We start from the raw sequence: 14,483 nt of genomic DNA, 5'->3' as shown, positions 1-14,483 counted from the left end.
CCTTAGCCAGAAAAATAGCTTGTTAAACCCCTGAGATTGGCTCAGTTGGTTCGAGCATGGTGCCAATAATAAAAAGCTGCAACAGAGCAAGTTCTTCCTTCACACCACCCTCATTCTCTTCCCATGCCGGTTTCTCTTCCAGTGGTTGTCTCCGCCTCACAGGAGTGACAGGGTTCATTTGAGAACATAACCCCGTGTTCCTCTCCCTCACTGGAACCTGAACATTTCCTGTCACAGCAGGTCGAGATGACACATCAGCTCAGGACACATCCTGGTTTGCCCAGGGCAGAGTGGCTGCAGCTCAGGGTTACTGGGACTAACCAGGACTGGACAGAGCAGCCTGGCAGCCCCTGTGGCAGCCAGGAACAGACAATGCTTCTGTGATGCTTCATCATTCCAAATCTGTCATTATGCAAGCAAACAGTTGGATTTTTGAGAGCGACTGCTGCTAATATTAGATCTGCTTAGCAACTGTTTGATCTGCCGGGGGTTTGTGGACAACCACCACCACCACCAGACAGCTGAGCTGATCAGCTGAAGGAGGTTCTAAAGGGTGTTTAATTTGTCCAATGAGCTTCATAAGCTGGGAACTGTCTGCAAAATGCATGCCCATGCTCAGCCAATTCTTCTGTTCTCCTGAAATCTCAATTCGCTTCTCTTGTGTGCAGTTTGACAGGAAAAAAGGTAATATAATATTTAAGAAACAAACCCCTCTCACCTTTCCATTAGCTCAGCTAAATGACAAAGCAGATTCAGGCAAGAATGTAGAGTGACACCCCACTAACCCCATTTGTCTTCCAGTGAACACTCCCTTTGTCTGCACTTGAAGGTATTAAAAATGATACTAATTGTCCTTACAGCTTCTTTCTCCTCTCTGATATCTAAGCAGCACATTAAACTGTAAAAAGAAGCTCTGTATTGTCTGGACTATGTTTTTACTTTGCTGTCTTCATAGTCAATACAGGAACAATTATGCAGCAACATACAAACCCTATTATTTGTAAAGCAACCTCCCCACAATTCAAGCTATGACCCAAAATACACTTATGGTGTCACATCATCAGGTCAGACTCAACCTGTGTGACAACCACCCAACCACAAAAGAGCTTTTCAGTGGCCTGGTTACAGGTCCACTCACTTAATTTTCTCTTTTTCTTTTTAAATTTTATCTTTTTTTTTTTTCTATTTCCTTTTTGCATTAGGCAAGTTCTCAGTGACCACCTTTTGTACTAAAAAAAAAAATTTTTTTTTAAACCCCTGTCAACACTTCAGTTTGCCATGAAGAGACCATATCAATAGTTGCTAAAATCACCAAAAAACCAGACCTGGCACACAACGAAGGACTCTACAAGAAGATCTCAAAGACAAGAGTTCTTTGCAACTCTCTGTTTATTAAAAATATATGTCTCCTTGGAAGAAACACTGTTAACCAACTACTGTTGTCATGATCGATTCGACACTGTCAGCTAAGCCATGGAGTTATCATCTTTTTTTCCACGTGACTCAATAGAGGGAGACAGGCTATTAGGAAAAAAAAAAAGGAAAACAAAAAAAAAAGACAGGAATAGTGTGACTAGCACCTTGAGGACTTTTGTTTCACTTACTCCACTTCTCCAGGGACTGACATTTACAGCAGCCGGAGCAGGAGCAGCGGGGCAGGGGGGGATGCTGAGTGGGGAATCCATTGCCAGAGTTCCATGTGCTCCTTTAGGGTCGGTCCCACCGGCAGCACCACCCTTCCTGCCCCACACCGCGCCCACGGCTGCGCCTGTGTCCTGCTCCTGCCCCAGGAGCTGCTCAGTCCCTGCAGGGCTCCTTGGGAGGCAGGAGGGGCAAAGAGGGGCACATGGACAGTCCTACAGTTCCTGCTCACATTGACACCCGCGGCCGACCCGCACCGACTGACACATCGGTACCCATCGCCTCCAGGAGGGGGGCAGCACCCCCTGCCCTCACCTATCCCTGCCAGACAGGAGAACACTTACCTGCTCGTGCCTGCGCAGTGACCCTGCCCTGCTGCTCGGCCGGCTCTCGGGTGGGAGCACTCGTTCCTGCCCACGGGCGCCCAGCAGCGCAGCTCCTCAAAGGCCACGCGAGTGTCCCCCCAGCTTCACACCGGGGTCTGTTCCCACACTGGAGCCCCACCCAAGCGTGGAAACCAAGGTGTGCTCAGGGACAGACGTGGCTCAGCTCAGGGCCGGCAGTCTGGGCGCTCACAGCTGTCTCACTTCAAAACTCTCAGTGCCCAGCAGGACGGGCAGCTCTGCAGCCCCTGCCCTCAGCCCTGCCAGCACGCGGCACCTCGGGGTTCTGGGGGCACCCTGAGAGGGGGAGCAGAGCCCAATTTCAGAAACAGGATTCATGCAGAGGTGCCAGAGTCAGAACCAGGCAAGGTGGCCACGCAGCCACCCACCAGGCCCCAGCTCCCAGCGGGCGAGGTCCTGCTGGGCTGGAAGGATGGGCCTTCCACTGGGAAAGCCACCCCCGACACCTGCCGGCAGCAGAGCCAGGAATCTGGCACGGAGCAGGGAAGAGAGGAAGGTTTCTCAGTTCTGTTAGATTTGGAAAATGTGAGTGTCCATCCAAGGCACAGCTGGGGGCTTTTCCTGCCAGTGGCTAATGCAGAAGGGAGTGCCAGTGTGCTGCCACGAGCCAGAACGGGTCATTTCACCTGCACCCACAGGCACAGGGCCAGTCCAACATCCCAGCTTCTCCACAGCAACACAGGACAGTGAGTACATTTGTTCCATGTGGCCAGTAGAGTATTTCTTAACTAAACACCACAGACCTAGATTCTATTTACAATAGAGCCAGCTTAAAAAATAAGTTAAAAAACTGGATTTTATACCCATTCAGTTCATTATTAACAAGAGAAAAATGGAATTATAATAATAATAATAATAATAATAAAAAAAAGCCAACACAACAACACAATATGGTTTTGGTTTAAAATCAGCTTAAAAAAATAGAACCAAAAGGAAACCTCTCATGCAAACACATAAGGTGGTGTGTAAAACAATGTGCAATTTAATATGTAGTATCATCCATTCTCTTGCTCCACAGCCTCCTGCTCAGTCTCTGTCTCCCAGCCTCTCTCAGACCAGCTGCTGCTCCTCGCTCTGGTCCCTCCTGCACAGGCAGTACCAGTCTCTGCTCTGCCTCAGACCCAGGGTGGCTGCAGGGAACTGGCCTGGATGGGAGATGCTTCCAAAGCACCTGGTACCGTTTTGAGCTCTTCCTGCCCAAGTGGACTCCCTAAGCCCAGTGGTTGGGACAGAGGAACTGAAAGAACCTTGCAATAACACAAATACCTTTCCAGAGAGGTCCCTCCGGTTTCCTAGTCCACATACATATATATATATATAATATATATATAATATCTCTCTATATATTATATATAAATTACATATACAGATAAATAAAATGCTTTCTGCTGCCCGTGTGTCGCACTGTTCAGAGCTGCTAGACAGTCACACTTGGAAAAATGCCCCTGGAGCTCTGATACCAGCTCATGTTCAGAGTCCATTGTTTCACTTGTTTCTTACATTAGTCCTTATCCGCCTCCTCCCATCTTGATTCTTTGTTTAGTTAATAATAATAATAATAATAATAATATAATAATAATAAAAACGACCTTGAATGGGTTCTCATCTGTCTCTAATGGAGCAGTGGGAAGGTCCATGCAGGAATGGTGGGAACAGTCACGTGATGAATGATATGAGTTCATCCCAACAAAAGAAACAGGACTAGAAAACTCAATTTTGCGACGATCTAAAAAAGGGGGCAGGAATAGTTTTCATATCCCTCCCCCTCAGGGCAGAGGGCTTGGATGGGTGGGACTTCAGAGATCTTCTGCTCACAAGGAAGCAGGTGGGGGACATCTTCAGAGCTTCTCTGGGGACGGGACCCAGATGTAGTGCCCGGACTGGTCCTCGATGATCTGTTTGATTTTGCTGTAAATCTCTTCAAGAGAGTCTCCTTGTACGATGGCTGGAAGAGGAGAGAACAAGCAAGACCTTGAGCACCAGGCAGCACTGCCCCTTCCCTGCCAGGAGCTGTGGGAGGGCCTTTCCCCTGCCCCAAGGGGCCGGAGGGCACAGCGAGCATGGACTGAACTGCGTCAGAGGAGCTGCCACAGCCCCGCCGCGACACAGAGGGTTAAAGCAGCACCTCCCCGGGGATTAGCCAGCACTGATCCTGGCTGGCAGAGCTCCTCACTGTGTGCAGGGCTGGCTGGGCTCTCCACACCAGGCTGCTAATCAGCTTTGCAAACTGTGTCAGGCACCGAGGCTGCGGGCGGACCTGGCACGGCCACCGCTGCGCCGCGGTGAACCCGAGCGAGGGGAGACAGGGTTGGGGCACATCAGTCTGCCCCGAGGTGCTGGCTTTGTCTGTGCCCTCTGGTCGGCTGCTGAGGGCTCCTCCTGTTTGCTGCTTCCCCTGCTGCAGGGTGGGAATCGTGTGCTGTCAGGCTGGAAAGGCCACGGCCCGGCAACCCTCGCTCGGAGAGCAGCGACGGCCTCACTGCTCAGCACAGACACACCACCAAGCACTTCACGGTGCTTCCTGCATCACAGGAACGTGCACACTGGGGGCCAGAGCTTCCTGCTAATCCAGCCTGCCTCCGTGCTCTCCAGCATCTCTGTTCCCTCATTTTAACTCGCTGGCACAGAACTCGCCACAGTGCCCATCTCTCTGCCCGTTACCCAATCCTTTCAGCAAGACATTCCAGCCAAGGGTGTTCCTTCCCCAGGTCAACCTCAAACTCACCCTCCAAGTGCACAGTGGCATGCTGAGGGCCTGCAAAGCTGCAGCACAGCCCCCTGGAATAAGAGCCAGCAGCTCTGAAGCTGCTGCCCAGGACAGGTCTGGGGAAAGCTCTTACCCTGTTTCTACCCAGACATTTGTTCATACGAGATCAATTCTTGAAAAAGGTTCTGCTTGGAATTTTTCCCATTAGCTGTTAGGTGGGTAATACAGGGTTTGGCAGGATTATGACTCCTCAGCTTTAGAATAAACAGTCACTGCTCTGGAGAAAAGATGGAAGACCAGTTTCTCTGCGTCTTCGCCTGCCCATGATTTTCCAGAATTAATCATGTTACAAACATTAGTTCCTCAATGCACAGGGATGCCTGTGTCATGAGCAGCTCATCTCTACAGGAACAAAGTGCCAGCAGCCCCAGACTGGCTCTTCAGCAAAGGCTACTTAGGAAGTCAGCCAAACTTCCAGTCTTTTTTGGGAGATGTTTTGTAATTACTCAGGACAGTCTCCACTATTTAGGTCACTAATTTTTTATCTTTCCTCTTTAAAAATGACACTTCTCTCTTTTTGAAAATGCTCCCCTTTTCCCCAGGCAGGGAGTTTATTTCCTGTAGACTTGTAGCATACTGAACCTCTGCTGTGCTTCCCCTTTGCTGGTATTAAAGTTGGCAATAAGCTTTCACAAACTCAGAAAATCCTGCCTGACAACTTGTCTCCTTCTCTCCAGCTGGTTTACTCTTATCCACTGATCTTGGAGCAGTCCCTTGCAGAGCCCTCCTGGCAAAGTGCCATTCCTTTTTTGCTTTGATGAAGCTGGATGTTTTCCCATGACCCTGCAGTGAGACAGTGCTGGTAGAGAGGTCACAGCTGTCAGATGGAAAAATGAAATAAATCAGATACAAAGCCTGCTCAGGACACTCACCTGTAAAATATTCTCCAAACTCTTGCTCAAGTTTCATGGCTTTATCAAAGACCTTGTTGGCCTGTTCGTATGTCTGTCTCCGGTTCATCTCCCTGCCACGCACAAAAACCAGAAACTTGTAGTTCTTCTTAGCAATGAACAGAAGCAAAAATAGCCCACAGGGCCAGGGTGCCTGGGAATCCTGTGCTCACAGGAATGGAAGCTGTGCAGGACCCAGCTCTCAAAGGCAGGGCCCTTTCCCACGTGCTCCAGGCTGCCTTGGCACTTCAGCTCAACTTCCAGCAGTTCTTCCCATTGCCACCACCTCCCCCCCTTCACCAGGAGCACAGCAGTGAACTCAAATCCAGGCAATTGCCTGAATTTGCAAGACCACTGCAGAAGTCTCCTGCTTTTGCAGAGCCTGTCACCACCCTCCTTCTTCACAAAACACCCAAATACGCAAATTGACCCATTCTGGCTTGAGAAGGGATTTTCCCAGCAGAGTCTCTTCTGATCTCAGTCAATCTCAAGCTGTCAAATCTCCTCACAAGTATTGTTCTCTGCTGCTCAGAAGAGTTTCAAGCTCAGATCCTTTCCAGCCTGCACTACCCAGGGCCAGAACAAGAGGACAGGCAGAAGGTGCCCCTCAGGCACACAGGAAGCATTTCCTCTGTTCCCCAGGGCTGCCCAGGCTCAGCCACCATCCAGCTGTGACCCAGCACTACGGGCTCTCAACAGCTCTTCTGGGCCCAGGTGAGCAGTTTACACCAGGCACCTTTGGGAGCATTTTTACATTTCCCATGGATGATCCTCTCTGGGATGAACGAAGGGCTTTAAGCCAGAGAAATCCACGAAGCCTGGATGCACTGTGGCATTAGATGTGGAAGGACACCACACAGACAGCAGTGGGCCCAGCTCCTACCAACAAGGGACAAGTTCAGCACCAAAAGCAACCTCTGCTGCTTTCTAAAAAGCAAAGGCAGCAGACACATCCCCCCCACCTGTCAGAGCTCCTCGCCTTGGAGCGGCACAGAACACGGTGCTGCACTTACATGAGAGCTTCAATGGATTTTGGTTTGATGAAAATGGCAATGGGATACAGTTGTGCTTGTCGCAACCTCTTGATAGCATTGCCAGACACATCCAGGATGCAGTGTTTGCCCTGGAAAGGAGACAGTTGGGATCAGACCTGCCCACACAGTCTACTCTGTGCAGAAAACAGCTTGCTCATTCAGATGTGCTTACAAAGCAGAGATGAAACCCCAGTCCTGAGGCACAAGCCAGCTCCCAGCGGCCCCACGTTCCCGTGAGGGCAGGACAGTACCAGTGCAAAGGGACTGAATTTTTGCCTGGACACGTGAAATGATTTACAAGCCCTTGGTAAACTCCAGCACTCCTGCACAGGAATGCAGCTGCTTTGAGGGCAGTCAGGCCCCTTTGTCCTGTGAGCTCCCAAGCACAAGGCTGGTGCCACCAGTGCTGGGCTTTCGGGTGGAGTTTGGATGACAAAGGTATGACCCTGAAGTGCAGTAACACGGCTGAGAGAAGCAGCCACACGGCCTGGCAGGACTCAAGGGAGGAGAGGCTCGTGCCACACTCGCTTAATGTGGTTACAGCCCTTCACTGACAACACAGGGGGAGGAGGGGAACTGCTGAACATGTACAGGTTGAGGCTGGATGTGTCCTGGTCCCAGGAATGCCTCCTGACACTCACCCTCTCTGCTACTGCTCGCACTGACTGAATGCTGGTCCCGTAGAGATTGTCATTGAACTGCCCAGCCTCTATGAACTTGTTGTCCTGGATGTCTTTCTCCATCTGTTCCCGGGATACGACGAAGTGGTAGTCCTGTCCGTCCACCTCGTTGTCGCGCCGAGGCCTGGTGGTGTCTGGAGGAGAGTGGGCCAAGAGTGAACCCGGAGTGACACACTCCAAACTGGGAGGGGGAAATCCCACCCATGCTCCCAGCCCCTCCCCATGCCATGGGGGAGACCCCACAAGCAGCAGAGCCACCACCCTCCCCTCCCTCCAGCGAGGGCACCGAGTGCCAGCTGGGACTTACGGGGCACGCAGGAACCAAACTTGTGTGGGAATTCCGAGATGAGGTCATCGTTAATTCGGTCCTTTGTTGGCCCCAGGATGATCACCGGCCTCGCGTAGTGAACTGCGAACAAGAGCCACAGCCTGAGGCCCCACCTGTGCCGTGGGCAGCTGACCCTACTGCCACCTTTGGCATCGACCTGCCCTCTCCCTCCTGGCAGTGGCTGCTCTTGCTCACACAGGCACCCAAAGGTGCCTCCTCTGTACGAGTTTATCTCCTCCTGGTCATGGTCAACATCTCCTTCCCATCTGTACAAACCATCTGCGTGGCCCCGGGGAAGGTACTGCGGGTCTCCAGGGTCATGGATCAGCAAAGCTGCTCCCTTGCTTGGGGCAGGAGCCAGGCAACCAGGACAGCTGGGCAAGGATGCCACGGAGCTGGGGGAGTGATGGGAGCCTAAAAGTCAGATTCAGCTTCTGGCAAGGAGAGGCCACCGAGGCTGGGAATATTCAGCCTGCAAAAGGGTCCGCAGGGATTGAGCATCAAGCAGGGTCACAGGCTGAGGGCTGGGGGTTGCTCTGCAGCAGGGACCTGGTCTGAGGCAGGAAAGGATAATCCTGTCCTCAACTTGGGACTAAAGCCCAGCTCAGTTTTAGTTCTGGATCTCTCCCTTGGTCTTGCAGACCACGTCACGAGTGTTTTCTGTTGATTGAAAAGGGGCAGTCGAGGCTGGGGAGAGCCCAGCAGGGCAGCCGCACTGCTGGCTCTCCTGCTGAATGCAACTGCCCTGGTGTTTCCTGGCGTGGTGCTGGGATGGCAGGAGGGAGGAGGGCACCCCGGCCACCCTGGGGACACAGGTGGTTCTGCTGGAGCAGGACTGGGGTAGCTCAGCACCAGGACTTACTTTCTTGCCGCGTCACCGGCTCGTACGACAGGATGGTGTCCTCTTGTCCTTCTGCAACAGAGCCAGGGAGAGGCAGGTGAGTGCTCAGAGCAGCTCTCCAGCCCCTCTGCACCCATGAGAAGCTGACTCCTGTCCCTCCAGCCTCCTGCAGCTCTGGGGACACTCCAGGCTGCCCACATCATTCCACCCATGGATGTGGAGCATGACAGGCATGCAGTTACCAGCCCCTGAGCCACTTTAATTATTCACATCTCAGCTCTGATTCAAGCTTCCTCTTTCCCTCCCCACCGCTGCAGGCTCTGGGCCCACTGGAATGCAGCATCCTCCCTGCAGGGTGGATGGCAGGTGTGCTGCAGGTATTTAGAGGACCCTCTGGGGACAAAGGGAACATCTGCTGCAGCTGGATCCCATGTTCTTGTACAGGTTTGGGCTCCAGGAGTCACCTGTGCTACAGACCTGGCCTCTGGCCATCGCTTCCTGCAGCAGGCACCAAGGATGGGTGACCACCACGGACTGGGAACACACCACCCAAGGCTGGAGCAGAGCCCTGCATCCAGGAGCGAGCAGTGGAGCAGGCAGGTTTGTTCCTGCTCTCCCTGGCTCCCAGGAGGGAGCTGGCCGCAGCATCTGTGTCACCAGCAGGAAGGACCAGCCTCCGAACAGAACCACCACTGGGACGAGACAAGATGGAAGTGCCAGAACGTGCACACTCGTACAGGGACACACACACACGTACACGGGCTGGGAGAGCAGGTGAGACACTTACTGGAACTGCTCTCGCTGTCACTGGTGTTTGATGTCACGCCCTCTGCAAAGCAACCAGAGAGATCCCCTTCAGAAGGAGCAAGGGCGGGAGGCACGGGGGCACCCCGGCTGTCACCCAGCACTACTGATCCAGGGCAGGACAGCACTGGCCTCCCAAAAAACCTGTGCCCCGGCACCCACTGGGACGAGTCTGTGCCACATGGGCAAGGGCGGCATCTTTCACCCTTTGCTGGGGATTGGGGGACATGCAGGGGGATGCCTGGCTACTTTGGGAGAAGGCAGGGAAGCCAGGAGGGCCTGCCTGGCAGATGTGGTGGCACTGGGCTTCCCAGACAGAGGGAAGGTGGAGTGCACAGGGAGGAGGGTGCTGGCAGGGGAGCAGGTGCAGCATGCACACAGCAGGCAGGGAGGGCACGGCTCCATTCGGCACAGGGAGAGGGGAGCCTACCTCTGGGGACGGGGCTGGGACGCACAGAGACAAGACAGTGACAGGATGGGACAGAGTTTGGGGCTTTGCTTGCACAGGCTGATCCTAGTGCTGCGACCACCCCACAGAGGCTTGCTGGCCACTGCCTGCCCCAGTCAGGCTCTGCACTGGTCAGGGGGTGACGAGCTCGGTGGGGACTCATGCCCAGCTGGGAGGGCCACGGGGCTCCCACCAGTCTTGTTCTGCAGCTCTGGGTAGTGGTAACCCAGAGGAAGGTGGGAACACTTCAAAATGCTGTCACCAACCCCACTCAGAGCAGGCCTGTCATGGTCTCCTTCCACACACACTGGTAGTGGCTCCGAGTGCTAAAGCAACCACCAGCCCAGCCAGGAGCAGGATGAAGAAGAGGATGAGGAGGTACAGCTCACCCTGGGTGCAGCAGGCAGCCCTCAGTTGAGTGCACTTAGGGCATGGCCAAACACCCCCAAACAAGCTCCCCCATCCTGTCCCACGTGCAGCACTGGCACCTCAAGCCTCGCAGCCTCTGCCAGCAGATGTGGGGTCCCCATCAGAGGAGCAGCACCCGTGGGGCTCCTCCTGCCCCACACCCAGAGAAGCACAGCTGCCCCAGCCAGAGCCCGGCCATTCCCCAGGCACCGCCAGCAACAGAAAGGGAACAATGTGCATTGGAATTCAACTTACTCAGGTTCTTTGCTCCATAATAATCGTCACTTAACCCAGGGAAGTCCTGATTTCACAGACAGCAAGAAGGGAGAGAGAGGGGAGAAGAGAGCGCAGGAAAGGGGAGTCAGAGGGATGGGGGAGACAGAGCCAGACCAGCATTAGTGACAGGAGTGCAGAACGACCCAGAGCTGCAACTGCAAGTGAGGTTAAATGTTTTCAGAGCTGACACCATCAGCCCACTGCCAACGTCTTGCCTTGTGCAGCTGGACCCCCCCACTGAGCTCACCCTCAACGCCACAGAGCCCCCAGAGGGCCACCCTGGGTCTGGGGAGGGTAGGGCAGCCCCGGCAGCATCGGCTGGCACTGAGCAGTTGCAGTCCTGAGCTGCTGGCACAGGGCAGGGGGGGCCAAAGTGTTTCTCCTTGTGGAGCATAATGGCAGGGCACAGCGGCTCTGTCCTCCCCTGGCACAGCCAGCCAGTCCTAGAAGATGTGACAAGGGGACATGTTTTTCCCCACCTGCATCTGTCAGCTGCCCCACACCACAGTGCTTGCACGGGCTCCCCCCTGCAAATTGGGATGGACAGTGGCAGAGCACAAGGAGGGAGCTGGCTGTGGGCCTGTGACACAAGCTGGGGCAGAGACACTGCTCTGCCTTCTCCAGAGGTGTGAGGGCTGCCACAGTTTGGATGCTTTCCGAAGGAGAGGATGCAGTTTACCATCTAGGAGGATGGGCTGGGTTTGGTGAGCAGCTCCAGTGCTGCCCACGTTAGGGCTTGGGGCAACAAGCTGAATGTCCTGCCTTTGCTAAGAGTCCCAAAGTGCTGCCAGACAAGAGCTGGGGACCCCCCAACGTCTGCAACCAGCTACCAAAGATGTGCCTCAGTCACAGGTGGGCAATTCCTCCACCAGCGGGGTCACGGCTGCCCCGTGCACACAGCGAAGGGCTCTCCAGTGGGAACACAGAGCTGCAAGTCACTTCTAGGGGAGATGGAGCTGGAACCTTCCTAGGCACTCAGCCCTGACAGGAGCAGGAGGAGCTCTGCAGGAGGTAGCCAGCCCCTCGCTTGGAGGGAAGCAGCCCTTGGCAGGCGGAGGGAGGGAGCAGAGCCCGCAGCAAAGGGTGGAGAGCAGGGGGAGGCAGAGCAGGGAGTCAGGTGGGTGTAAAGTTGGATGAAAAGATGGAGACACTGAACATGAGAGAAAGGAAGGGAGTGCCAGCCTGCAGCCGTTGCTTTCGTTTCAAGCTCCGGTCTCTCCTTAGCTGCTGGCACGACTGTGGAGCACAGTCCCGAAATCCAGGTGGATGCCGGGACCTCTGGCTATGGAAAAGTGCTGACTCTCTCCCCTCAGGGCAGGGCACCTGAGGGTTGGCAGGCTTGCCCTCTCTGGCCAGCGGCTACTTACGTTCCTGTCCGCTGCTCTCCTGGGCCAGGTTCTCTTTGCTCTTGTAAAATGGAAACTTTCGAGAGAGGCGGAAACTCTTTTTACGTTTCGTTTTGATCGACTGAAGAACGTGGAGATGGAAGGGAGGACAGAAAAAACAATGGTGTTTTAACGCATGTGGGGAAAATTAAAATGAAGAGACAATGAGGAGCTGTGTCAGGGCAGTTACCCCCAAAATGAAATCATGGAGATTACATGAGAACTGTAATGCAGGAAAAAAATTAAGCATGGAGAAAAACACGTGGAAGGGATGCTGGGAAGCTGACGGGGCGATCAGCAGCTCTGCAGGGGTAGCCAGGCCGTTCTCCCTTCCTTGTTGGCATGTTAAGCACTGCTCATGAGGTGTGAGGGCAGCTACCTTCATGAGCTGTTTGCAGACAGCTCCCAGCCACAGGCTCTGCTACCCCACCACTCCAACCAGGAGTCCTTCCCCAGTACTTCTGCACCATCCTGGACTCTTCTGCTCAATCCCTACACAGCCATAGGGGGAATTTGTGCCAAGCAGATGTGGGCCTGGGGCAGGTCCAGTGACATTGCTCTTTGCTTTGGGATTGTTCCAGCTGCCCCACTGGGAGCTCTGGTTGCTGGGATTCATCCTGCCCTCGCTAGTTACCAGCTCCAGGTGCCCCGCTGAGCCCCAGATCGGCACTTACCCTGTTGGACTCAATCATGCCAGTCCTGGCGTGGAACTTCACTGTTTTCAATCGTGCTCTCTCCTTCTTTTCCACCCTGATCAGAAGTTAAAGGGGAGAAAGAGCTGCTAGTCCCATGCATGTGCCCTCCATGCTGCCCTCATGGCTCCTCAGGCAGCTCCAGGTACCCTCAGGTGGTGGTTGCATTGGCAAAGGGCAGTTCCTTCCCAGGGAGGGGCAGATGTGGAGCTGCCTGCCCAGGGTCTAACCCAGGTCAGTGGCTACAGGAGCAAGACAGGGGACAAGCAACCAGCCTTCCCAGAGGGATGGAGGACAGACATGAGGCTGGCTTTGCAGACCTGAAGGCAAGGGCAGCCAGTTCCTCAGCTCTCTGTGACTTCCCACCTCACGGGAACTGGCTCGCAGAGCTGGGTAGATTGACAGAGGACACAGGGGCAGTCCACAGTCACTCCTGTGACTCTGCTCTCACTTGGAACCCTAGGTTGGCTAACACCAACTCTCCATCCCCACAGGGACCACAGAAGGGGCTGAACGCTCCCCTCCTCTCACCCAGCTTTGGAAAACACCTCCCTAGGGAGACCAGCACAAAGCCCCAGCTTGCAATCGAGGTGTCCTGCACGCTGCACAGCCACGGAGGGGCAGGGCACAGGAGATCCCAGCCTGAGCTGATGCCACCCTCAGGGCTGCAGGGCTCACAGAGACTGGGAGGCTCCAGGAGGCACCATGTGTGACAGCTCCTGCTGACAGACACTCACCTCTTCTTGCTGGGGATGACCCCGATCTGCTCGCTCTCGCCGTGGGGTGTGACCAGCCTGGCTTGCCACCACTCGTCATCGGAGGCGTTGATGACGTGCAGGATGTCCCCGTAGGAGAAGCTGAGCCCCTGGCTGGGCAGGCAACTGTCCCGGGTCCGGTCATAGTCAAACAGGGCTCTGGGGGGGAGCAGAGAGGAGCGATGCCTTCTCTGAGCACAGCGAGGCAGCAGCACTGCCAACCTCCTGGGGCACCGCCACCTTCACACCTCAGAGGATTTAAACCAGAACTCCATCCACCAAGGGGAGCAGTGCTGCCAGCCACCAGCACACCCCTCTGCTGGCAGGCTCAGCACAAGCCCCGAGGTGTGCAGTGCAGGAACAACAGTGCTGGGCTGAAACAGCTCGCTGCTGACCTCAGCTGCAGGAGGCACACGAACCACAGATGCACTGCAGGCGCCTGTGGTTATCGAGCAGGTGAGGCTCTCAGCAGCAGGGCTGCTCCCCCCTCCGTGGCTGTGGTGACAAGGAGCAGGATGGGGAACATCAGACCCCACTGGTGGTGGTTGCACAGGCAGAGGCTATCAGAGCACCGTGGCTTTGAGCACACACTTTATGTACAGGGTAAGTTAGTACAGAGCCTGTGAATTAGGAATGCATCTGAGGGTATATATATCTGCTTCCCCAGCTGATTCTCTTCCGTCTCCTAAATACCTCCCCTGAGAATAGTTTATTTAGTTTAAAATTATCTTCAATATTAAACTAGCCAGCTACAGAAAAGATTTTTTCCCCACTAGAAGAGCACTACTCTTCCTGCACACACTACTCACACACAGCACTGCAGCCTGTACCCTTTAGCTGCTCTCAGTGACTTCACGTGCAACTCATTTTACTATGTCAGCTCTCAAACTGTGTCTGCTTTGACACATCAACCTCACAACAACCCAGACCAAGGGAAGAGTCACTAAAATTGCCACTGCTGGCAGCACAACCCCTGTGTTTGCTCCTGGGACACTGGTCCTACTCGTCCCCCTGGCCAGTGTGAGACCAGGCACTGCAAACACTGGCTCACTGCTGGTTTAATCCTGGCACTAACAAGCCTTCCTCAAGCAGGAGAGCCATCCTCTGCTCTGCTCATTACCCCCTTCTAC

At 54.3% G+C, this 14,483-nt stretch overlaps 1 protein-coding gene across 9 annotated transcripts in view; it reads right to left on the bottom strand.

Moving 5' to 3' along the window:
- Positions 1-1,371: 1,371 nt before the first annotated feature.
- DLG3 (discs large MAGUK scaffold protein 3) overlaps positions 1,372-14,483 on the bottom strand; it is a 73,145-nt gene continuing 60,033 nt past the window's right edge. For 4 of the 9 annotated variants that reach the window (XM_050310704.1, XM_050310703.1, XM_050310707.1 and 1 more), the window contains 10 exons: positions 13,336-13,512; positions 12,581-12,656; positions 11,889-11,988; positions 9,373-9,414; positions 8,607-8,657; positions 7,724-7,825; positions 7,378-7,550; positions 6,716-6,825; positions 5,685-5,776; positions 1,372-3,990 (listed from right to left, as the gene is read on the bottom strand). In XM_050310704.1, the coding sequence (XP_050166661.1) occupies positions 3,884-3,990; positions 5,685-5,776; positions 6,716-6,825; positions 7,378-7,550; positions 7,724-7,825; positions 8,607-8,657; positions 9,373-9,414; positions 11,889-11,988; positions 12,581-12,656; positions 13,336-13,512 (1,030 nt within the window). In that variant the 3' untranslated portion in view covers positions 1,372-3,883. Of the gene's footprint in view, positions 3,991-5,684; positions 5,777-6,715; positions 6,826-7,377; positions 7,551-7,723; positions 7,826-8,606; positions 8,658-9,372; positions 9,415-10,500; positions 10,547-11,888; positions 11,989-12,580; positions 12,657-13,335; positions 13,513-14,483 lie in introns of all 9 variants that reach the window. The other 5 variants (XM_050310706.1, XM_050310710.1, XM_050310711.1 and 2 more) reach the window with 2 other exon arrangements.

Source organism: Myiozetetes cayanensis, unplaced genomic scaffold (genome assembly GCF_022539395.1).
Source record: "Myiozetetes cayanensis isolate MyiCay16 unplaced genomic scaffold, myiCay2020 scf15, whole genome shotgun sequence".
Taxonomy (NCBI): Eukaryota; Metazoa; Chordata; class Aves; order Passeriformes; family Tyrannidae; genus Myiozetetes; species Myiozetetes cayanensis.
This window is presented reverse-complemented; position numbering and strand designations above follow the sequence as displayed.